The sequence below is a fragment of the Dreissena polymorpha genome, chromosome 4 (genome assembly GCF_020536995.1).
Source record: "Dreissena polymorpha isolate Duluth1 chromosome 4, UMN_Dpol_1.0, whole genome shotgun sequence".
Taxonomy (NCBI): domain Eukaryota; kingdom Metazoa; phylum Mollusca; class Bivalvia; order Myida; family Dreissenidae; genus Dreissena; species Dreissena polymorpha.
Window position 1 is genome coordinate 51,094,789 of NC_068358.1, and position 25,920 is coordinate 51,120,708.

General features: G+C 35.5%; 1 protein-coding gene across 1 annotated transcript; it reads right to left on the reverse strand.

Annotated features, from left to right (window-relative positions):
• Positions 1-4,194: 4,194 nt before the first annotated feature.
• LOC127878420 (acetylcholine receptor subunit alpha-like 1) lies at positions 4,195-12,721 on the reverse strand. Its single transcript, XM_052424945.1, has 7 exons — positions 12,620-12,721; positions 9,363-9,473; positions 6,827-6,871; positions 6,166-6,275; positions 5,721-5,901; positions 4,552-5,346; positions 4,195-4,377 (listed from the first exon to the last, which is right to left on the reverse strand). Exons 1-7 carry the CDS (start codon positions 12,719-12,721, stop codon positions 4,195-4,197), a joined length of 1,527 nt encoding a protein of 508 aa, XP_052280905.1.
• Between the last annotated feature and the right edge of the window lie 13,199 nt (positions 12,722-25,920).

The window sequence follows — 25,920 nt, forward strand, 5'->3', positions numbered from 1 at the left end:
TTGTTCATTGATAACAAATACTTTGTAAATCAAATACGTGAAATGCGTGGTCCAGACAATCAACATAGGCAGACCTATTAAAAAAACTTTTTCTTGATTAAGTCAAATCCCTATTCAACCATTTTGTACCGTCAATATTTAATTATAGTTTGCGTTTGTAAGACACGGAACAGTAATTGGTCGAGGGAAGTCCGAAAGCAACAGATATCAATAGGCACACACGCAACATTGAATATGCTATCTAAGTCATAGTTCTGAGATTGCGGACCGGTAGGTGCGTTTGGCGAGTCCACTTCGTGCTAACGATACAAGAACATTCACATCTGAAAAACCTTTCTTACGACGCAAGAAAATCCACATATAAACAAACATTTACATGTTTTGTGTGTCTATCTGAATAAGATTTAGATGTTAAACGAGTTTGCTTAAAATCGAAAGGTGAAAACCAATTAAAAGTACCAATTTACATAGCATTCGTGCTATAAAAAGAGCATTTGAACAGCTTAAATGACGTGATCAATGCCTTTTTGATAGTTGATGTCTTATCGCTGCACATGTTTCATCACGAACTTAAATTTTAGCGTACATAGATAGCGAGATATGATCTATCAGACTCCCAGTGTAGAGTTGAGTGGAGGTAAACATTAAAATGCCAAGAAAATCATATATTGTCTCTCGGTAGTTCTAGATAAGTCTAGATAAGAAACATTTTACGATTTTTTATATTTCTAATTGAAGACACTTAAAGATAAACACAACAGGGATTTGAAACATTAATTCACTATTAACAACATATGTTTTATGTAGATTTAATTTGCCATGCGTTACGGCCTAAGAAATATTCACACTGAATATATATTTCAATAGTGAATACGCTATTTACACTGCCTGTAATATGTTTAACTTATTTGGAATGTGTTACGACGGAATGATTAGTTATAATGGCCGACTAGTTTCGGACATTCATTTTGTTTTTGGATCGTCATTACCGATAATATTCAATTCCTACAATTATTTGTATATATTACAACATATGTGTATGTATTATAACATAAACTCATATATATTTATCGTTCTGCCAAACTGTGAATATTTTCCTATCAACTTATGGTACAACTTTTTAGATAAATCAATGTAACATACATGAATCAGTCATTATTAATATATTTCAAGCGATATATACTTTTAAGTTTATAAGTTATAGAGTGTTAAGTATCTGCGCCTGCATCTGCTGTTCTAATCATGATTCCTGGTACGTTCTGGTTGGTTATGTTTTCTGTTAATATTCAAAATGCCTCAAATGCATCAAATCGTTTGGAAAAAGTGTAGTGTGTAAGTTCGTATTACTATTGGAAGAAACTAGCCACACAAACATGGAAAAATAATCTTTGAAGAAAAGAAGCACTTAGGACAGCCTAAACTTATAATTATAGTTTTACTATGTTAAAAAAAATCACAAGTGTAACTTATGTCAGAGGACGTATCTGCTTTATACTATTGAATAAATGAAGAAAACATCAGTGTTTTTGTTTTGATATATGCCAGAATACATTTCGATTATGTCGGCATCTTTCGTTGCGTTCGTAAGATATACTTTGCACTGGTCAACTGGAAGTTAACGTCCATTGCAATAAAAGTTTGCACAAAAACATGATCACATGAATGCGCATATTGCTTAATAAGAATATCTGACCTTTCTTGTCATAAATCATTAGTTATTGACCGATATGTATGCATGAGCAGTGGACAGACGGGCGCTGTCTTACTTACGCATTCCGTTAGCGTTGATGACATGGACATGCGTCTCTATGATATCAATGCCAACATCCCGATCTCTCACACACATCCAGTTTTTGAAAAGATATATAGATATGGGTATATATAATACGAACTCCTCGTGGTACCCGATGAAGCCTTCATTGTCTGTTACGCAACATGGTGCATCCACATACAATACCGATGCTCCCATCCGATGCAGTCTTGTCTATTACATGACTTTATCTATACATACAATTTATTTTTGTGATAGAACAATATTGTTTACAGCAAGATGAAAGTTAAGTCTTGAAAAAGATATTAACAATAGGTTATTCGTATCCTCATATTTTTAAAACTTAACATTTAATGAAAGGATAGGATTTTGTGTAGTACACTGGCGGTGTAGGGTAGTTTATATTTTCAATTATTTTGGACTTAAATAATATTATGTTAGGATGTGAAAACATATTTAAGAATTATTGATTAATCGTTCGTCCAAATCTAACCCAATATTTAATTTGGCTTTGAAAACGCGTTTTCTTTTTTGTGTAAATAAGGTAAAGTGTGTAACATCCACACACATCCTACATGTATGCAACCCATGCTCGGTATTAATTAAGCTTTGTTAAATATTTTTAAAATGTGTCCACTTGTTTTTCATATTGAAATTGGTCGTCATCGCACTAATCCCATATGCGATCCGATTTTGATTGATACTGTTAAGTATCTGAATCTGAAGCACAATTCTGATGCTCCTCATGGGTGACTTATTGATGTGCCGAATTTAAAGGGACCTTTTCACAGATTTTGGCATGCATTGAAGTTTTCATTAAATACTTTATATTAATAAATGTAAACATTGGATCTAAAAAGCTCCAGTAAAATAAAAAAGAGAATGAAATAAAAGAAAGAAAAAAGAAACCCTCATCTGGGCTCTAACCACTGACCCCTAAAGTAAAAACCCACTCGGCCATCCGTGCTCATACAGTTAATGGTGTATTTTATACTTTATATAAGCAATCCTCTTAGTGTCACAAAATATAACGACAACAACAGAAGTCTCCAAATAATGCAATCGCTTTGCGTTGCAACGCTCAATAGTTAACAGGTTTTCAATTTACCAAAACGTGAAATGGTCCCTTTAATTTTATAACAACAATATAAAAAATATCAAGGTCAAAGAGAATTTACGCATGTGTGACTATCACAGCCTTATTAGTTTTTAAATCTTATGCTGGTTTGTTGTGTGGTCTTTGAAAACAGAGGTTAGAACAAATAAATTGATTTTTTCGTAATAAACGTTGTGTCTGTGTCCATATTTTTTAGATACGATGCTATTTAAAAAAAATGTATCATACATTTCCTAAAAAAATATTTAAAAACATGTCCCAAATAGAAATTAAACAATTACTAATACAAACGAGTCCGCCTCATTAGAATAAATCTTAGTTTTAAAAAGGTATTCTTACTGAAGCAAAACAATCATTTGCTATTTTGTCCTTAACACATCATTCTTTATTTAGAATGTTATTTTTGGATTTGATAATACGTTTCATAAATCTTTCTTTTGAGAACACAACTAAATACTCTTCTGTATTGGTATGTTCTGAATTTAGAAAATGTGAACTATTAACCCATTTCTGTAAGCAAACAGCGCAGACCCTGATCATGCGGCGTCTCATCTGGGTCTACGCTGTTTGCCAAGGCCTTTTTTCTAGACGCTAGGCATAAATGGGTTAAGAGTCCCTGGTTTTTTAAGCCAGATTTCAACAAGCTTCTAATTGTGCAATAAAACCCATACCAAACCGGACGTGGTAAGAACGCAAAGAAATGTATTTCGATTGATTAACTTGACATCCAACAACAGGAAACACAGGCGATTGCCAATCCACAATCGCAGTCAGAGGAATGAAGCGTACTGTTTAGAAACATGTGTGGCGGCTTGGCGCATGAGAAACCGGTAGATAAAATGGAAAGAAATATTGCACAAAGCACTCGTGAAATGTATAGTTAATGAATGCAAGTCATAAATGATATTTTTAAAAAGTGTTCTGCGCACAAAAATATGTGTATTGTCATATCTATTATTAACGTATTGCTTTTTCGTGGATGAATTTTGTTAATTTTCATATGTACGATTTTGTCATTAAATCATACTATGTTTATCGTATTTTTGTGTTTGTTATCATGGTAAAAAATAAATATAATGTATTTATTAAAGTCCTGATGAAAAATATGTTGTTTTTTATAATTCGAAATAATTGAAAAAACAACACAAATGAGAGCATAAACGTTTAGTAGAAGAAATATGTAATCCTTCAAATTACGCAATTATATCTTCTCCAATACTAACATTATGATAGATGCTACTATACGATGTTCAACTTCCAGATCGCACACCAACAGTTCATTGTAATGAAAAAGACCAGTCAAAACCTAAACCAACACTGCCCATCTTTTTGAGCAGTTAAAGTTGTCTCTTGTCATGGCTTCCCGGGGGTCGTACAGAGATGGCGCGTTTAGAAAGATGCCGATGGTTCCACAGACGCACGCAGTTGTGAAGATGTACAGAAAGAGGCGATCCATCACCATAGCGACGTAGTTCCAGTCACGTTCTTCCTGTAAGGGACCAACTTTATAATAATTATTGTTAAAACAATAATAATAATAATAAAAATTATAAATAATACAAATACTGGTAATAGAATTTAAAAAAACGTTTATCTGTATTTTCTTATTTTATGGAACTCATTTAAAACATTCATTCTTATAAAGTGTGCTACTTTGGCGTACCAATTTTGCATCGTCCGCAGTCTTCATGTGTTCCGCAATATACCGGACTCCTTTAAGAGACTCCCTTATTTCTGGCGGATATGTGGAAAAGGCTTCTGAACTTTCCGAAGATATTCTGTGGCGCAACATGTCCGTTTGTCGCTGCCTGTTCATGAACACGGCTGTGTTGAGATTTGCATCTCTGACTTCCCTGTCTTTGACAGTTTGGAAGGCGCTTTGCTTTCTATTGACAGGCGGGCGTTTCATGTACAAGATCTTTGGCAGTATCTCCATCAGTAAACGCTTGATCCATGGCGACATCGTGTGAGTGGATGGTGACCGGAAGTGGACGCTTAGTGTTGATACGGTCAGGAATATGGACATGGTCACAACTATCATGGTGAACAGTAAATACTTCCCAATAAGCGGAATGACAATGGATGTTGGGGGATTAATGTCGGACAACAGAAGAAAGAACACGGTTAGTGCAAGCAATATTGATATCGAGAGTGTGATCTTCTCTCCGGAGTCGCTGGGCAGATAAAACACTAGCACTGTAAGACATGATATTGAAATGCACGGCATGATTAGATTGATCGTGTAGAACAGTGTTTTCCGGCGTATGGTGATGTTGAACGTGATATCCGGGAATGGTTCCGGACAGCAAGGGTAGAACTTCTCCTTGCGCCTGGCGGTCACATTGATGATGTCCCATTCCACGTTCTGGTAATAGTCACACAGATCCACGCCGTTCGGAATCACCATCTGGTCACCTTCCGCCACCCCCTGTTTCTCCAACACGTGCTGCAGATCTACCTGTTATGTTTTAATTAAACAGGTAAACGATATTAATCTTGGTGCTAAACTTGACGATGACGATACATGGAATTGTGACGTTTTATTTAATTCATACGGTCCTTTTGCTCATTAAATTATTATTATTGATTATGATATTTGATGAGATGATGATTTTCATGAAAATATTGATAATGTTGAGGAAAATGGTGTTGAGTATTTAGTTGCTTGTTATTATTAGTATGAGTATTATTATTGATAATGATTATTAATGAGATGATGATGACCATAATGAAGCTGCTACTGATGATGATGATGATGACGATTATGATTATGAAGCGGATGCTGATGAAGCTGTTGCTGTTGATGATACTAGCCTCTGAAGCTTATCCTACCTCATGGCCGTCGTAGGTCCACACACCGAACTTCATGAAGCATTCCTGCTGATCAAAAGGGAAGAACTCGACGTTGATTGGGCAGTAGGTCTTGTAGATTGCCGGTGGCTCCCAGACAATAAGACCGGTGCTGTAGACCTTGGCTTTGGTAAGCAAAGTGATAACAAAGTCACCATCCGCACTGAAAAGCAAGGAAATATTAACTGAATATGGTATTTCCACGGTTTGTTGTATTATTTATATTGTATAAGTTTAAAAACAATGACTCTGGCTAATTGTGGACACTTTGCTTTCTTTTTCTTGAGTACTCGCTATATTGCGAAAACGTAAACACAAACAAATGCGCAACATGTATCAGCAATAGTTATTGTCAAATTTACAACATTTGCCCACTTAATGGTTTTAACAACACTAAAATACACTACTGGTACAGTGCCACACATACTTGTTGTATAGCCCAATGTCCGGTATCCAGAGCTCCAGAGCTGGAATATGAGTCATCTCGATGCCTTGGAACATCGCTGGATCCCAGCGCAGCCGCAGGTCCACCCATTCCTGAAGAGACGTGTTCACAAACCTTACTAACATTTGAGTTGCGTTCTGAGAAAACTGGACATAATGCATGTGCACAAAGTGTCGTCCCAGATTAGCCTGTGCAGTCCGCACAGGCTAATCAGGGACGACACTTTCCGCCTAATTGGATTTTTGCTTAGAAGAGTTTCATTTACACGAAAAATGTCATAAAAGCGGAAAGTGTCGTCCCTGATTAGCCTGTGCGGACTTACTTATATGTACTTGTTTTTTTTACAAACGTCTTTAATAACTGATCCGATCCGACCCGAAATTATTCAGGGTTTTTTTACCAACCCGATGACATGTTATGGCCATTTAAGCCTTATTGTACGTAGCATTACGTTTGTTAAATGTTGCAGTATGGTTGTGATGTTGTATATATGACTGAATACATTAATTTTATTTTACGCGTCTTCTTTTTAAGCGTAGATGCAAAATATTGACATGTCTTGACCAATAAAAAATATTATTATATGTAAAGTCATCAATATTCGGCATACGTACCAACCTTAAAATGGTGAGTGAAAACTTACTTGGCGGAGCCATAAGTTGGTTGTCAATATCTGGTTCTTCTCTGACTGCAATAAAATCAAATTGTTTTCTGTTATATGGATACCACAATACAAATTAGTTTTATTGTCTTCTTAAGTCGAACAATGAGCAGTTATTTGTAAAATATTAGGTAGTAGAAATTAGGATAATGTCAGTTCTGATGTCGACCCTATACACTACATCTTTCTTAAACGCCAATGATATTTGTATAACAATATCATGGCATGTTCTTTTATAAAGACATGTATGTTAAAATGAAACTAGACCTTTAGTACTCAGTGATGTTTAAACATAAGACATATTCAACTGAACACTGTTATTATCATCGCAATAGAGCATCAGAGTATTGGCGTGAAAAGTGTCACGCATCATCAATGTCATGAATAATGCCCTTCCAAATCGTAAATTGTAAAATATATGGCTAGATCTAGAGCAATCATAACGCCTCAATGGTTAACAGAGCGCACAATAGACTTTTATTTCTCATTAACTGAACCTCTCAATGGAATTTTTACAGCTGTCTCTAGGTCGTACATTATGCCAGCTGGTTAGTTTTACCATCAAACATTCATGATTCATCATAGCTTAATATATTATATATAAATTATACAATAAACATGGTGGTTTTGGTTTCAATTGGCTCTTTACTGACAAGATACTTAAATGAGCAACTTTTATCCAGATGTCTTCTGCCAAACTATAACTAGATGTAAACAGATTTGGTTTTTAAGATATCAAACTTTGAGTAATTTTTTTAATAACGCTTTTTTGGTCGAGGAAATTTTAAATATGTAAAAGTCATTCGATTTCTAATTCTTTGACAGCCGATGATAATGACTCTATTAATGACTAACAAGCTACTTTTACGTCACTTGATATAATGAATGGAATGCGTGGGTGAATTTTTTTTTCAGACGTGAACGGTAATGCAATTATTCAAATGACTTTTTGAACGCTAGCCACTGAATTTATTTGCAATTATTTCACGCCAATAAAACTTTGGGAAATTATTGAGATTTTGGAGGCTTAGGGAAATAAGATCTATGTCTGAATCCAAAATCAATTTAATCAAAATGTTAACGTTTTCGGAAAATACAATGAATGACATGCTGTTTTGTTTGAATCTTAGACTAGTTTATTATGCAGAATACAACTTCATTATGAATGTTTTAAGTATTCCTTAGAATTATTGTAAATTCCTGTACTTACTTTATACAAATAATAGTTAACAATAAAATATAGCAGGAATGAGTAAATGCTGCGTGTCTAACACTGAAGCGAAATATTTGTTAAATCACTAATCGACAAACAAGTTTAATTTGTATGGACCCGCAGATTTTGTTTGCATAACAACTATTATTATTAAGAAGTTACATTAATATAAAACATATGAATGCCAGGTCGAAATAAGTGTACGCAAATCCATCAAAACTCGATAATGAAATATGTCTTTACTAGACAGTATTATTTAAGCAGTGTTATAAAAATACTTAAATTCAGATAACAGGTAAATGGAAAGCTGGAGTTTTTAACGTTTCATTCTTTCTCATGAATAACGACTTCTTTTCAAATAACACAATTACACAAAAGTTTGTCTTGGTCCATAAAAAGGTTTCAAACACGTATTTACTTAACCTCTTTCCTCCATGCGATCCTTTGTGTCGCATTGAACTTCACTAAAAGACTCAAAAACACATTCAGTATTTACAATTCATTAATTCAATAATGTCACTAAATACACTTGTCACATTGTATATGTGATACATTCTTGTGGATTCAGTCTTAATAGGACATCAATATAACTTATCATAGTTGCAAGCAACTTAAGCAAATTAAGTTCAACCTATCGAGTGCCTCATTGACATTAATATTAATTGGCATTATGGGTCTCTGTGCGACGACTTGGATAGAATAGCTTTGTTAAAATATGACACTTGATACAAATTTGGTAATACCAATAATATTTTTTAAGGCGAATACTATTCTCTAGACACAAATTTTGTTGAATAGCAAGCGCTGAAAATGTTTTCAGGTCATGGAAGCATTGAAATAAGTATGGGTTTCTCTTGATAGATTACTTTTCATCACAGAACACATTTAATAAATAGATATTGACATTGGATTTATATTAGTCAGACAAAGTACTATGTGTTACATGTATAATAAGTTTGACTTAATTTTGCATTAATGTAAAAATCGAATCGAACAAAAAGGAAAACTTGGTATTTAATGTATTATTAATAAAACAAGAACCTAAGAGTGTCATTATATTTGCTACGAATAGTTCTTTTCATAAATATAATAACAAAAATGTAGGCAAAAATCATTTCATAGAACCTTGTTCGTATCAAAGGTCTGGTAAAATACTCAACATTTTTCTTGCGTTTTTGCAACAACAAAAACAACTAAAGACGACAATAATATGCGTAACAATTACAGCAGCTGCGAAAATGTGAGTGATCTGCGTTTTTTTTATTACCAACATTAACAACAAAAGCAACACGACACCATGTGTACCACTTCCAGCAGTTGCGAAAGCCTCATGCCCAGCTTGACGGTCAGCTTGTTGACCGCAGTACCGTTGGCGGTGCTCCCGGAGGGCCGGATGAGTTTGTTGTACGGGTGCCGCTGAAATATTTTCATTATAAAATTGATTTTTGTTCTATTTCATCAGACTGCTACCACTTAAGAAGCAATTCATCGCGAAGTACCGTAGGTAGCTCAAAGTGGTATTTGAAACGCTTTCGCTCTCTTTTCTTACTACGAAACGTTGTTCAAAAAGGTATACCGGCTTGAAAACAAGCTCCTTTATTCCTCGCATGTACAATCGATCGAATGACCCGAGAGATAGAAAGTGGGATCCGCCAAAGCTTAAAGCTTGGGGGTAAAACACAACTAATTATGATAAATTCTAACCGTATTAAATATGTTAACAGTTATAAAACATATGCTTTCACTTGCAAAAAGAATGTTCACGGATTATAAATTATCTAATCCTACGCCACAGGTACATTCAAGTTCAATTAAATGTATCTTGCGTATAGCCAGGCAACCATTTCTGGAAACAGTACCCAATTTAATTCTGTAATTGCACGATCAATGCAGTTACTGAATGTTTGTCTGAGCTGTATGTTTTCCATAAACATATTTGATACATGAAAACAAGTAAATTAAACAAACAACTTTTACATATGGCATTGTAGAACATATTTATGTACGATATATGTTTTTATGTTTTCATACGTGGCATTATGCACACGTCCAAGTTAGCATTACAAGACACTTCTGGTAGATGCATCTACACATATAAAAATAAGTGCCACAATTGATAAGAAGCGGCTTCGAAACTAATGCACATTCTGCACTCCACGCGGTTACTATTAAACGTTTCTCATAATCAACCACTAGGCACCAGAGAAGCTTTTTATTGTGACGTTTTAAGGAATTGTGTGTCAGTTCAGCTCGCAATTTTCATATGATTTATCTGACAGCTAATGCCAATTAGACCTTACGACAGTGGTTCTCAAATAGCCACTGTATTGTGCGGTTGGCTTAGTGCAGAATTTATAAGCTTCCGTTCAAAAACACATGCGCGATTCCTCTATTGCTCCGAGCCATCCCTTGAAGCAAATATATTTTTTGCAAACATTTCCCCAAACCGTACACGAAATATCGCTCATTAAATGAGAAACAAATGCTAAAATGGAGTTTACGTTGATTCTGTGCAAGTTAAAACTGATTGTTATAGTTGTGTATTTCGTACATATCGCTCATAAATACAAGAAACCGTCGGAGACGGGTGATGCTCCCCAAAGTTGTTTTTTGTCATAATATTGCACTATATATTCAGATAAAAGGAAACGTCTTGAGGGGCATATTTTTGGACAAAATAATACGATGGATGGTTAAGCAACTTAAAAATTTCAAAGGGCCATAACTCTCTAAATAAATCATCTAACCAGAACCCACAAATAACATGCGCATCTCCTCAAGGTAGTTAAGCTTCCCATAAAGCTTCATTGAATTCCAGTCAGTAGTTGGGGAGAAATAGCCCGGACAAGAATTGCACTATATGTACAGTTTATAGAAAATTTCAAAGGGCCATAACTCTTTGAAAAATCATCCGACCATAATCGGCTGATAATATGCACATCTCGTCTCGGTAGTGAAGCTTCCCATAAAGTTTCATTGAATTCCAGTCATTAGTTGCTGAGAAATAGCCCGGACAAGAATTGCAATATATGTACAATTAATGGAAAATTTCAAAGGGCCATAAGTCTGTGAAAAATCATCCAAACAGAACTGGCTGATAATATGCACATCTCCTTTTGGTAGTGAAGCTTCCCATAAAGTTTCATTGAATTTCGGTCATGAGTTGCTGAGAAATAGCCCGGACAAGAATCGCACTTTATGTACAGTTAATGGAAAATTTAAAAGTGCCATAACTCTGTGAAAAATCATCCGACCAGAACCGGCTGATAATATGCACATCTCCTCTTGGTAGTGAAGCTTCCAATAAAGTTTAATTGAATTCCGGTCATTAATTGCTGAGAAATAGCCCGGACAAAAATTGTGCACGGACGGACGGACACACGCACGGACAGACGAAGCTGCGACTATATGCTCCCCTCCAAAAAATTTGGGGGAGCATAAAAATGTAATATCCCAGTTATTTTAAAATATCGTCTAAAGTGTTGATATATATTATTTTGGGTATAAACTTATTTATTACGACGAAGTAACATATTCACAAGATACATGACATTGACATTTGATTGGGCTGAAAGGCGAACCTTATTGGAGCCCTCTCCCGAAAATTATTATATATTAATAATTATATATTATTTTTTATTTCTTTGGGATGTGATGTATAATTGTTCATAGAAGCAAGTCTATGATTCAGTTTTGACTTTGCTCATTGGGTAAATACCCAACACTAACTGCGTTTCCATAATCATTAATATTGTTTTTCTTTAAAGCAACAAAGTTTATTGTATTATTGTTTCTCTTATGGCATGGGTATGGTATAAATAATGGTGATGTTATTCTGAACTATTTCGTATTGCTACCGTTCAGAATATTAAACTAATTAACATCATAATCGGTAACCACCAAGAAGATGAAAGATGCATAATTATGTCTTGAAATGAAAATTATAAATGTTTTGAAACAATAACAAAGACCATTAGTATGCAAACATAATTTATTTTTATCGCACGTATCTTATTATTAAAGACACAATTGTATGCAATAAATAAGTATAGAAATATTGATGTCTGAATCTTCCATGTAAGATGTCACTTTTATGTATTTTAACGAAACTACCGGTAACAAACATAAATATAGGATCTGGCACGAGTTGTCATATCATACCGTATTTTATTAAACGAGTTCAGGAATTTTGTGTGTAAGCGAGCCTTTGGCGAGCTTACTAACAAATTTCCTGGACGAGTTTAATCAAATATGGTATGATATGACAACGAGTGTCAGATCTTTTTTTATCACATGCTTTTAAATGAGCAAATTAAATAAATATTTACGCAAACATTATTATAAATCCCGAATGTTGTTTAAATTTCGTGACGTCATTTGACGCTGCAACGTCATTTCAGCAAAATAACAAAACGCGATTGGTCAATAAACGTAAACTAAGCCAATGAAAACGCTTAAAAATGTTGCATTACACATGTGTAATAAAAAAAAATGTAATGGTTATATTACATGGGAAACAGGATATGGCATGTGATAACATGTGTTATGTTACAAGTTCTCACCTTCAGCAGGTAGTAATGAAGCTCTTGTTCCGCCGGTGGTTTTCCCAAAACGTCGACCACTGACGTCAACATGAAGACGAACGTCAACGCCAACGTATCCATGCCGTCTTTAGGATATAAGTATGTACCACAGTACAGCAATAACACGGCCAATCAGTGATCCTAGTTATCAGTCTTTAAATAATAAACAATAACCAGACTGGACAAATATATGGTAAACAACCGTTGTATACGATCTATAAAGCAACAATGTACCGTGTTGTTTCGCTGCGTCACTACATCACATGGTATCACTCTATAAACGGCTGTATTTCGTATCGGTAAAAGAAAACTGCCTCCATATAACCGATATGTTTGTGTTCCATCGTTTTCCTTGTTCATACGAATTCCTTAGTTTGTTTATGAAATTGATACATGCATGTGTGATCTTGCTGCAGCCTATATGTTTACGTTGATGCTTATTGATCAACAAAATCTTTCTTAAAATGTTTCTTGTCTTAGTATTTATCATCCCAGTGACGGCCGCTATGATTTCGTACGGTTTCAAAGATCTGCTTTATGGTGTCTATCGATAAACAAGAAATATGTCCGTGGGACATGGATGCCTCCTTATTGCGCCTGTGTACGAAAACTCCACTAATGCCGTACCATAGAGGTGCGCAAGGCCAAACGCTGGTTAATATGTTTGTTAAGTATCAGCCCACAATCAACGATATTTTAAAGATACGCGCGACATTAGTAAAAAATAGCATTTTTTAAATTAAAGATATGCAAAAACAGATGATTCCCTAATTGTGTAATTGCGTAACTGCGTAATATGGTTGTACAGTTTCAGCAGCAATACTTCGAGTAAGTTAAATCCTATTTATTTTCTCGATTGCATAGAAAGCCTTCGGCTTATTTGAAACGCTCTCGAGTCCGTTTCCTGGGAAGGCGGACACCACATACATTACGCCACGGCAACCTGAGTTACCGGGTCACCCGTTTAAAAAATGTTGTGTTTTTGTTTCTTAAAAAAGGGGTCATAGCTCCGTTTGTGAGAACTTTCAGCCCTCAGGCAGTAATACTTTTTGAGGTGAGCGCAACACAAATGAAAACCTAAAATAATTTCACATAAAAATGGGCCATAATTCTAGTTGAGCCGAAAACCTGCCAACGAAATATGAAGATGCACAAGTTCATGGTGATTACTAAGTTTGTAAACGTTCAGCCCTAACAGCAATACTTATTAAATACCATGCGACACAAGTTTAAAAAAATGTATTGTTTCCGAAAAAGGACCATAACTGCATTTATATCGCTTATATCTCAACCAAAATTATAATGATGAAAGCTCACGTGCTGATTGAAATGTTTGCAGGTGTTTTTCAGTGTAACACAAGTACTTTTTAAGTTACGCGCGATACAACAAATCAGGGAAAACGGTATGACCAAAAGACGGAAGAAAGAACGGACATGGGCAAATCCATATTCAACACCCACAAAAAGTAAGGCATAACAGCTGTTTCAAATTGGTCATTGAGAATAACATTGCAATTCGTGCTCAAGCATCAATAATTCTAACACGAGCTGCGTCATGCGAACATGGGCATAATGCAATGTGCGGCCGGCGTAGCACCAGCCAATCCGCGCATTCTTGCAGTCTGGTCATGATCTACCCCATCCGTTATTAATTCACGCCAGATTTATTGGTTTCATTAGCAGATTAGGAAGCACCTGACCAGACAGTGGTCATTCGCAGTCTGGCCTGAAGAGACGCTGGCTGCATGTAGTCTATGACCGTTTTCGCATGACGCGGCTCGCATGAAATTAATTTTGCAAATCTCTACCTTTTGAATATCTATCTCTTATTAACATTTATCACATGCTATACCTTGTTTCCCATGTAATACAACCATTACATATTTTTTATATTACACATGTGTAATACAACATTGTTAAGTGTTTTCATTGGCTTAGTTTTCGTTTATTGACCAATCGCATTTTGTTATTTTGCTGAAATGACGTTGCAGCGTCAAATGACGTCACGAAATGTAAACAACATCCGGGATTTATCATTATGTTTGCGTAAATATTTATTTAATTTGCTCATTTAAAAACATGTGATAAAGAAGATCTGACACTCGTTGTCATATCATACCATTCTTTATTAAACTCGTCCAGGAAATTCGTTAGTAAGCTCTCCAAAGGCTCGCTTACTAACAAAATTCCTGAACTCGTTAAATAAAATATGGTATGATATGACAACTCGTGCCAGATCCTATATTTATCCTGTCACATGCCTTTCAATCAGCCCGATAACCAGGTAACCTAATATCCCAAAAGATATTAGGCTAGTTGACCACGTTCCTCGAATATCCGTCAGTTGCTATCCGCGAATGCGCATGCATTTACTATTTTCTATTAATAAAATATACTTTTTTCTATTAAAAAAACCCAAATACATGTAAAAAAAACTGTTTGTTTAAACATTATTATTTAAACAGCATAATTTCGTCTTTGTGTATTGAATTAATAACGAGTAACTCGATTTCTGTGTGTTTTAACAAGATGGAAGCTAGCCTAAGCGCTTTGCCTGACGTGACGTCACAATGTTTTTTTTCGCGCGTGATGTTTACCATATTAAATATTTAAACACAAAATACTCGAAAACTAGATATTTTAGAAACATTTCAACGAATGTTGTTAATGTGACAGGATAAATAGAATAATAGGTTGGTGACGTAGCTGGAGAATGGTTATCTGGCTTGTCGGAGGATCTTATCGATAAATTCCTCCGACTTGCCAGATAATCTGAGATAACCATTCTCCATCCACGTCATCAACCTATTATTCTCTATATAACCGTTGTTTATTTTTGGTGTTTTCACTACATATCTCTTAGTTTAAGTGCAGATTCGTTCATACTTTAAAGTGATATTATGGGCATTTTGCACTGTTGAATTGAGCTGAAAAGAATTAACAGGTCAAAGAGTTAGTTAATTATCTGCAACTCATCTTGCTACCAGTTGTTTATAAAAATATATTTTATATTCGATATTTTTACGTGACCCACCCAGTCCTGTAAGCCGAAATGATCCGTAACACAAAATTGTGTCTGTGTGTCGTATGAACGAATCTGCACTAAAACTAAATTAGATTAATTAAATTTAGGTTCAAATCGTACATGCATGAGCAGTTGTCAAATGAAAGTACGGTTGATATTCAAATGCATTATTTTCTCTTTCCAGGATATTGTTTTAGTATGTTGATGCTGCATTTACAAATATAAGTGTATATGAAGTGAAAAAACCAAAAATAAACAACGGTTGCGATAGACACCTGTAAACTGTTAAATGCCCATACTATCAGTTTAATTGAACAAACAATATTTTTAGAAGAACGTCAACGTGCGAGAAACGTCTGAAAGAAAATACAGAACAGACACGGCATTTGTTCTTGGCCGTTGATCATATTGAAAAGACATGAAATTAATAACGGCGTTGTATGATCATGTCTCGTGTTTGATCGGCGCTCTCTCATTATTGACATAGAGTTGCTGATCAAATAAGGTAGCGTCATATACCACAAATACACGATATAATAAAGAAACCCATTAAGTGAAAAACGAGTAGCTGAAATCAGGCTGTAAGAATAAAATTTTGTCGAATATTGCCATTTTATTTTATTAAATGATAGGTGTTTTGTTTAAGACATTCTCCACAAATATTGTAATATAATTCCATGTGTATTATATATAAGCCTCGACATGGCAAAACGGGGTCTAAGCCAGTGCGTCAAGTGCAGTCCCATGTTAGCCCGTCCGTGCAGATTGCATCGGCTAATCATGGACGACACTTTCCACCTTGACTAGATTTTCGTTAAGAAAAGACCGCCTTTAAACAAAAATTCCACGAAAGCGGACGTGTTGTCCACTATTAGCATGTGCGGACTTTACAGGCTAATTTGGGACGCCCTTTTTGATTCGCACGTGTATTAAGCAGTTATCATAGTGCTAATAAAAACAATATGTTTAAACATAATTTGTATAGCGAAAAAAAACTCGTTCAACTCATTCGAACGCGTGTTGGTGAAAAATAATCAGACTCATAAGAGTCGCGTTCTGAGAAAACTGGGCATAATGCATGTGCGTAAAGTGTCTTCCTAGATAAGCCTGTACAGTCCGCACAGGCTAAACAGGGACGACACGTTCCGCCTAAATTGGATGTTTGCTAAGAAGAGACTTCATTTGAACGAAAAATGTCATAAAAGCGGAAAGTGTCGTCCCTGATTAGCCTGTGCGGACTGCACAGGCTAATTTGGGACGACACTTTACGCACATGCATTATGCCCAGTTTTCTCAGAAAACGACACATAATAAATACGCGTAGAGCATAACAACGTATCTATCTGACGAAATATGCAGGCAACCGTACTATATGTTTATAAAATAGAGTTATTAGGCATAATTGATTGTGTTGTGGTAAACATGTGATCTTGTTGTTGATAATCGATATGTTCACGATCATTCAGTATACATCCATATTATAAATGGGCCGTGCTCAGTGAAAAAGGGGGTTTCATACATGTGCGTAAAGTTTCGTCCCGGATTAGCCTGTGCAGTCCGCACAGGCTAATCAAGGACGGCACTTTCCTCTTCTATGATATTTCCAGAAATGACAAAATACAATAAATCAATCCCGAATAGCCTGTACGTTTTGGCTGTACTTGGAATGAGGCACCTGGATGATTGGCACAACATTGTTCTTGTGGCAGCAGCGCTTCATTAGCAGAGTAACGACTACATGCCTCTCGAGAAATGTAACTGTGTTTACACTTGTGATGGTTCGCTGTGCATTTGTTTTTCACGCAAATATGAAACCAATTAGTAAACGTAATTGGATTTAGGTTTTGTTAATTTGACCCACTCGAGTATCGTCTTCCATTACGAGTACCTATTTATTCTGCCCGAGTAAATTTCTGTTTATGCATTACTGTAACCATCATAAAATGACCCATATTAATATAAGGAAAAATACCATCATCATAAAATAATATCTTAAATATGTAATTGCCGATGTTGTCTCAAAACCACTGCTTTGAATTGATCGATGGGCAAATCAGAAATTTAAACAATGCAAATGTACAACTCTATGGAATTAATATCATATTGCTGTTTTGTTTCGGATAAGATAATTACATGATATCAAGCGTTCTCCATTTCCAGCGCACATTTCATTTGCATAATAGATCACTTGTGGAATCAGGTCAAAGAAACCCGAGATGAACGAATATCATGAAGACGTGTTTGCTTTTTACTTTTTCAAACATAATGCGAAATGATATTGTTAATATGCAGACTATTTGGTTTCTTAGAACATTTTGTAACACGAACATTTTATATGCATTAAACATTGTGTTCTTCTCTTCTTTGTGAATCTTAATTGCGCAGCTTTATATCAACATGCAGTACGAGTGTACGCTGTCGTAAGTCAACACTAAAATGATGATAAACCTGTCCCTCAATCTCAGTTTGTAATCTGTGTATATGTTATTTACAATAATTTAAACACTCTCAACATTAATATCATATTATTTGAACGAAGTGTATCACTACAGAAAATTTGCTTGAACGGCAACTTAAGCGTAAAAAGTAAGGGTTTAGCTAATCTATATTATTCTAATCTTAAGTTTCCTTAATAGCTTAGAACGCTAATATGCAGTGTTTAAGTTCATAAAAAAAACAAAAATGCACTTTCAGTAAAGTAAATTTAACACAAACAATTAAATATGTTATACCAGCTTGGCTGTGAGATTTGTCTTAATATAACATGTCTATAACTTACATTTGCGTGCATAGCCATGGGCAACTTCGTCTAAATGGCCAACAGTCAAATTAAATAAATATATATTTTATAATTGTATTATGTATCAATGAAATGTCGTTCTGCCATGTTTAACTACTTTAGAATCAAAAGCATTCGAAAGTATCTTACAAGACAGTCCGCAGAAATTCTCATTGTCTCCCTTGTTCTATCACACCTTGGCTATTGTAACGTAATTCTGTAAGGTGTGGCAGAGTGCGAAATCAACAAAATGCAACGAATTCAGAATATGTGCGCCAAATTGGTTTTACAACGAAGCAAGTTTGACAGTTCGAAACAAGCGTTATATGAGTTGCACTGGTTGCCGATCAAAGCAAGGTTACTATTCAAACTACTTACATTCATGTACAAGTGCTCAAATGATGAGGCCCCGACTTACCTCACTGAACTGCTCACGAAACATACTCCAAATAGTCAAGGTCTGCGGTCATGCGGCTCTAACATGAACCCATATGACGTTCCGTTCAATAAGCGAAAGACATTCAGTGACAGGAGCTTCAGTACCGCTGGGCCGAGACTTTGGAATTCCTTGCCTCAGGATCTTAGACAATCGAATTCTTTACAATCTTTTAAGAAGAATTTAAAAACTTACCTTTTTCGTGATTTTTATGCATTTTTCCTGAGATTATGTATTTTAATCGAAATACCGTATGTGGATCAATGTTTTAAATAACCACGAATTTATCTCTTTTACCAGGTTAATCATTGATTATTATTTATAAATTGTTTAACTTGCTTTATTTTCAGCTTATTGTAAAACGCCATAATTGAATACTTTTACCAGGTGTATCATTGGTTTATTATTTATATATTGTTTAACTCGTTTTATTTTCAGCTTTTTGTTAAACGCCATTGAATACTTTTACCAGGTTTATCATTGGTTTATTATTTATATATTGTTTTACTTGTTTTATTTTCAGCTTATTGTAAAACGCCATTGAATATGTATTTTCATAGTAATTGGCTTGTAAGCAAATAAACAATACAAGTTTCAAGTTTCATAATTATATATATTATTTGCAATAAAGTAAGTTTGTGGTCAATGTTTAAACAAGGTATGGGATACAACAGTAGCAAGTCAATAATTTGCTAACAACTGTCTGGTTACCTCCCTTAGCAAACAAACAACTGATCACAGGGATCACATGTGTTGATGATAATGTAAAGTGTCAATCTCTTGCACGACGGTTACATTACATTCACCTCTGTGTTGGGCTCAGAACGGACTATTGTTATGAAAGCGTCTCATTCATGTCATGATCATACCAAGCGTTCATCATTGAGGTTACAGTATCCTAAACAATCTCTTGCACGACGGTTACATTCCATTCACTGCATTAAAGAAAACCATCTCATACCATGATATCTTATATCAGTTTTAATTCATTATTATAAAATTGATATAGTTTCTTATGTCCAATTGTTGACATTTGTAAAGTGCGTGAAATGATTCCATCTGCGTAAATGGGCAATAAAATAGTTCCAAAGAGTTGCATTAAAACTCGCAAGTTTTTGCACGATTTATCGTACATTTAAAAGTCATATTTCTTAATTTAATGCATGCGATCTTAAATATCCAATCAAATATACATTGAATGCGTTTGTTCGGTTTTAGCTATTTTATAGACAAAATGGCGTGGTGAGCCTTTCGCAGAGTTGTATGTGAGAGCGAGGAACGACAACTCTGCGCGGAGATTGGTAAAGTGTATGATATGAATAGATCGATAAAATGGTTTCAATATTAGCAATAAGCATTTAAAACATCAATTTATTTATTTCGAACAAAAACTTATATGTAAGTTTTGTTTACATGACGTGAAATTTCATGAACTAATAAACTTTGAATTAGAAATTCCCAACGATTCCATTCATGTCCAACCGTATAACATTTTGTTTACAGATTCCCTAGTAAAGCATCATTAGGGAGTATTCTTTTTATGCAACTGGTTCAAACTAAAACAGTGACCTTTTCAAGGGATGACCGGATACCTTTTTAGTAGGGTGACATTCAGCGCTTTTAGAAACAGGGACCTGGACACCATGTTGCATCAAGCCATGTTATATACCAAAATGATCGGGATACCTTGAAGTTTATCAGACCACCGGCATAAATTGGCATAAATCGTGGCGAGCTGAGAAATCCAAGATGGCGCCCAAGATGGCAGCCATTTCCTTTAATTATGGGTAATGATAAGAAGATGGTCATATTTTTTTCACGTACATTTGATTTAATTAAATTGCTTGTGAATATTGTTCATGTATTGAAAACTCAAGAATATAATGCATGAAGGTTGTCACTGAATGTCAGGGTCTAGGCCATATGTAAGGTCAAAGGTAAAAAATAATGAAAAATACCATTAATTCCATGTATCTTTCTGTTTGTTTTGAATTTAGTTGATAATACTTAACCAGATTATATTTCAAAGTGAACTTAAATAACTTCCCTCTAATACCATGAATAGATTTTGCAGTTATGTTGCTATGGACACCTGTACAATAACTTCCAATATGGCCGCCAGGCATACAGGACAGTGTGAAAAATACAACAAAAACATGATTACTTGATAAGAATTGACAAATATTTTATTCTGATTGATAATAAATAGTTTGCATGTACCTGTATTTAAGACATTTGTTAAATTCACCCTTAATCGACATTTCATATCCATATTTACATGAATTTATTGTTAACTATACAATAAAACTACACATTTATTATTCAACAATGCAGTTTTGGTTTTAGGTCAGGTATAAAAAACTTCGTGTCACACTTGTATCTTAAATTGATAGCTTGTAATTTGGTTTAATATTTTAACCAAACATTTTATACATATCGAACAAAAAATGCGTAAGCAGGTATATTACAAATAAGCAATGTAGATGTGGTGTGGTGATGCCACACATAAACAGTTTTCAACAACGTGACATACTAAGTATTTTGAAATAGTCTCAGTACCAAATAGGTCACATCCCAATACTACAGTTATCATGATATTCAATATTATTATTAAATCTGGTCATGCATGAATATTTAACACTGAGAAGATTTCAATATAATCATACAATATCTCTGGTTTAATGTCAATTGAACATAGATAATACACCACCATCAACAACAGATTACATGCATATTCTATAGCGGTTTGAAATATCAAAGCTATGTCATAAAGAAATAAACCAACGACTTGGGGAAATTATATAAAGGGCAATATAATCATCATTGTAATTCAATAATGTTTAAACATTTTCACATTTCTTCTGAACCCTCCAACTCTACTGTTGCAAGTATTGAAAACAAGTTACGACATAAACTTTCATCGGCATTGGATCCCTTGCATCCACATACCTAAGTGCATGGCTGCTCATTGGAACAACATACACACTCAGCGTCACATGAATTTGTACAACAGCATACAAGATCGCTCATAAGCTCTGGGGCAGCTGCAGCTTGTGTCATCATCTGGGGGACATACAGACTAGACTCTGTATTCACTGTGTAGCCGAAATCTACAGGATCAGGTAATGATGTAGGTGATAGAGCGCTCCTCCAGATCAACAGCTGATATATATATCGCAATAAGTGAAGCATGAGACTGTCATCTGTGGGGGGCAATTTCCTAGGTTTCATCTTTTCTTTAGACTTGACAATACTGGTGCGCAATGCATTTAGTGAGACACAGTCGTTGTGACCATAAAGCATCCCAACAAAAGCTGTAGCCGCAACTTAGGTTCTTGGTAATAAGGCTTGGCTGTGTTCCGAGCTCTGCAAGATCAGAAAGTTGGCCAGCTGATTTAACACAAACTTGAAAAACTCGCTTCTTTTCAATGCCGTAAAAGGAAGAACATGTGTCACAACCAGTAACACAATAAACTGGCAGCAAAATACTTCTCTGATCAGGCTGAAGAGCATTGAAGACAGAATGAACGAGTATATATCTGGTGCGGTCTGAGTATAAACGTATTCTTCCAGTTTTGAAGTATAACTTTTCAACAGCAAACTCCTTGAAATGGTGTAACAGCAGAACAAAGACGTCTGTGTCTGGGCTTACAACCACTACAGTCCTTGCATTAGAACCTGATGAATAGGCGACGTGAAGCAACATACTGTAATCTGCTTCTTCTTGCTCGGAGTAAAAACTCGGAAAAAATGACACGCATGTATTGGTAACGTTCAATGCCTTTTGTCCCATGCCACCAGCAACAAACTCTTTTTGGTTTTCGTCAAGCAGGTCATGACAGTGAAGAGTCAAGTACTCTGTGTACAGTTTGGTCAACTGGCTTTTGCTTCTGCTGCTTGTCAATACTCGTTTCCAGTCCCTGATCTGCATCTGATTGTTAATGCATGTAACAACTAATTCACCAACTGGAGTATCCCCTCTATTATGTCTTGTGTGTGATTTAAGGCTATTCGGCAAATACCTGTCTAAGATAACGTGTACTTGTTGAACTCCACGGCTACAAGACAAAACGTACTTCCAAAAATTGGAAGCCATGTGTTCATATGTTGTCTTTCCACTGGAAGGAGGCTTTTAAATCTGAATGATCGCCATACCATCATAAACGATACAATCTGCATCACCAGTTGTACTGCTGTCAGGATTTTCATTTGCAAGACATTCCAATTTTTCGAGAAAACCTGACTTTTTCGTCATCATCATGCATCCTTCATCAGTAAAAGGCTTAATGGGACTGGTGCATTCTCGAAAGATAGAACTCGCTGCAATGGCATTTTGTTGTAAGAATTTACTGCCAGTAGACGCTCGTACATTTCCCCTTCGTTCATATATATTGATTTAGATCTTGTGCGAACTTCTTGTTTTGAGGATGCCATTGTTCGAACCTCGGAACGAGGTAATGGGTCAAAGAATTGTTTCTTTGTTGACTCTTCTTGTGATATGAACCTCTCAATGACGAAAGTCTCAAGTAACACTTTCCCAATTTCGTGGCAGTTTAGTAGACTTGAAGCAACGTCTTGTGTAGGTTCAACACCTGTAGCCATATTCACCAGTTTTTCTGGGGGTGAAAAAAGATAAAATGGGTCAATGAAAATTTCGTTTTCATACAAGGACAGCATCTGCTTCACAGCATTATTGTATTATTTAGTGTGGTATTCAGTGTTGATAGGGTGTTTTTCTGAAACAACCCTTTCAGAATTTGCAAAAGACATGGCATACTTTGCAGTTTTAGGTCGAGATAAAAGCCATCGAGCTAAGGTGCGGTCATTATGCGTCAATCAATTATCCCTCCTGCAGACTTTAAGGCTTTATTTTCAGTTACCTCTAGGATATAGTCCATCCATACTGCATTAAACAAACCTTTTGTTAATTTGGCTACAAACTGTCCTTCGGCAAAGTTCTCTATCAGCTGCTCAGGCAGACGATTCATCTTGAACTGCACGTACGTCATAAATCTGCAATAGGTGGTTCGGTTTGAGGCAAACAAGAAAGGAAGTAGCATTTTTTGGCAGTCTGGTATGAATCCCAAATTCCATGTCATGAGTTGACCGTTTACCACTTAATGTGTTTTCACAATGGTCCCAGTTATCTGCTGCAGCGAGTATTAGGTCATCTCTAGGTCGTCAATGTTCAGGCGAGTTTAAGGCCAAATTCGGTGGGACTACGCCTCCTAAAACAGAATGATAATTGTCTGTTTTATGTCTATACTTGAAAGAACAAGAGATGTGTTCGTCAGAAACACAATTCCCCCTACTGGGCCGCTTATTTTTTTTGAACTTTGACCTTAAAGGATGACCTTGACCTTGAACTTCCACCAATCAAAATGTGCAGCTTCATGAGAACACCGCTTTGAATTTGTTTGACCTTTGACTTTGAAGGATGACCTTGACCTTGAACTTCCACCACTCAAAATGTGCAGCATCACGAGAACGCCGCTTTGAATTTTTTTTTGACCTTAAAGGATGACCTTGACCTTGAACTTCCACTACTCAAAATGTGCAACCCCATAAGATACACGTGCATGTCAAATATCAAGTTGCTATCTTCAATATTGAAAGAGTTATGGCCAATGTTAAAGTTTTCTGACGGACAGACGCCATATATTTGACATTTGACCTTGAAAGATGACCTTGACCTTCATCTTTCACCACTCAAAATGTTCAGCTCTATGAGATACATGCATGCCAAATATCAAGCTGCTATCTTCAATAGTGAAAAAGTTATGGCCAATGTTAATTTTTTTTTCGGACGGACGGACAGACGGACGTACTAACTGATATACTGACTGACGGACAGTTCAACTGCTATATACCATCCTACCGGGGGCATAAAAATAGATTCTGAAAAAACAACGAGACTTTGAACAATTTTAAGTCAAAAGAAAAAGTACAAATTATATAGCAAGATTGAATATTATTGAATTTCGAACGGTATTGTATTTATTGTATTGTACCTTTTTCCCTTTTCAACAAAAACCTGATTGTTTTTTGTTGTTATAATTTTGAAATCAATTCAAAAAGAAAATGCCTCATACCTGATTGTAATTGTTGTTGACTTTTAGACATGTGCATCGCAGCAGATGTGAGGAATTGAAGCACTTTATTGTAAGTAAGTGTGTAGCCGTGAGGGTTCACTGTTCTATCAACTTCTTAGCTCCAAATGTATGATAGAGGTAAACTGTTAATCCCAGATGCTTCGGTGTTATAACAGATGGGTTTACTAGGTACGTTATATCGCTTGCAATAGAAATAACCTTTTGACTGACAGTCTGTTCATTGGCGTCAGTGCCATTGTCAAGTTCTGATTTTGAAGATAACCAGTTAATAAAGCAAAGGAGTAATGGGTCAATGAGTTTTATCTGATTCTCGGGACTAAGTTCCTCTGGAGAATAATATTCTTCTTTTAGAAGTCCTTCTCCTTTCTCAATTCGCCGTCTCAATTGTAGCTGCTTCATGCAACACAGATGCTTCCCTGGCTTCGGAATTAACATGACTTTCAACAAAACTAGTATCAAGCTCAGACTGTTCCTCAACTTCTTTAAGAGATATTTCAAGATTAACCGTTTTCAGTAAATAACTGTACTTATATGATTGCTACATACAAGGTCACACTGTCCTTTTCTAGGTATAAATCTAAGATCTGGCCATACTCTCTGGATTGCTTTTTTGATGTGTTTAGACTTGCGTTTGCTGATTCCAATTGCAATATAACTCCTTTGAAGAGATTTCATTTATGCGAGATTTTATTTGCGAAAAATTTATTATTCGCTTTTCAATCTCTACAACAGCCGATAACTCAGACTTGACAATTTCTACAACATCATCTAATTTACTTTTCCGTGGAGTAGGATTTTGGGTTTTATGTAATGCAGAAATGTAAGAAGCTAGACAGCCTATTTGCGATGGTATCTAGCCTCCACTGCCACAAGATCACCTTTAACATCCAAGTATTCTGGTTTGAAGTTCTTGATCATTTTTTATTT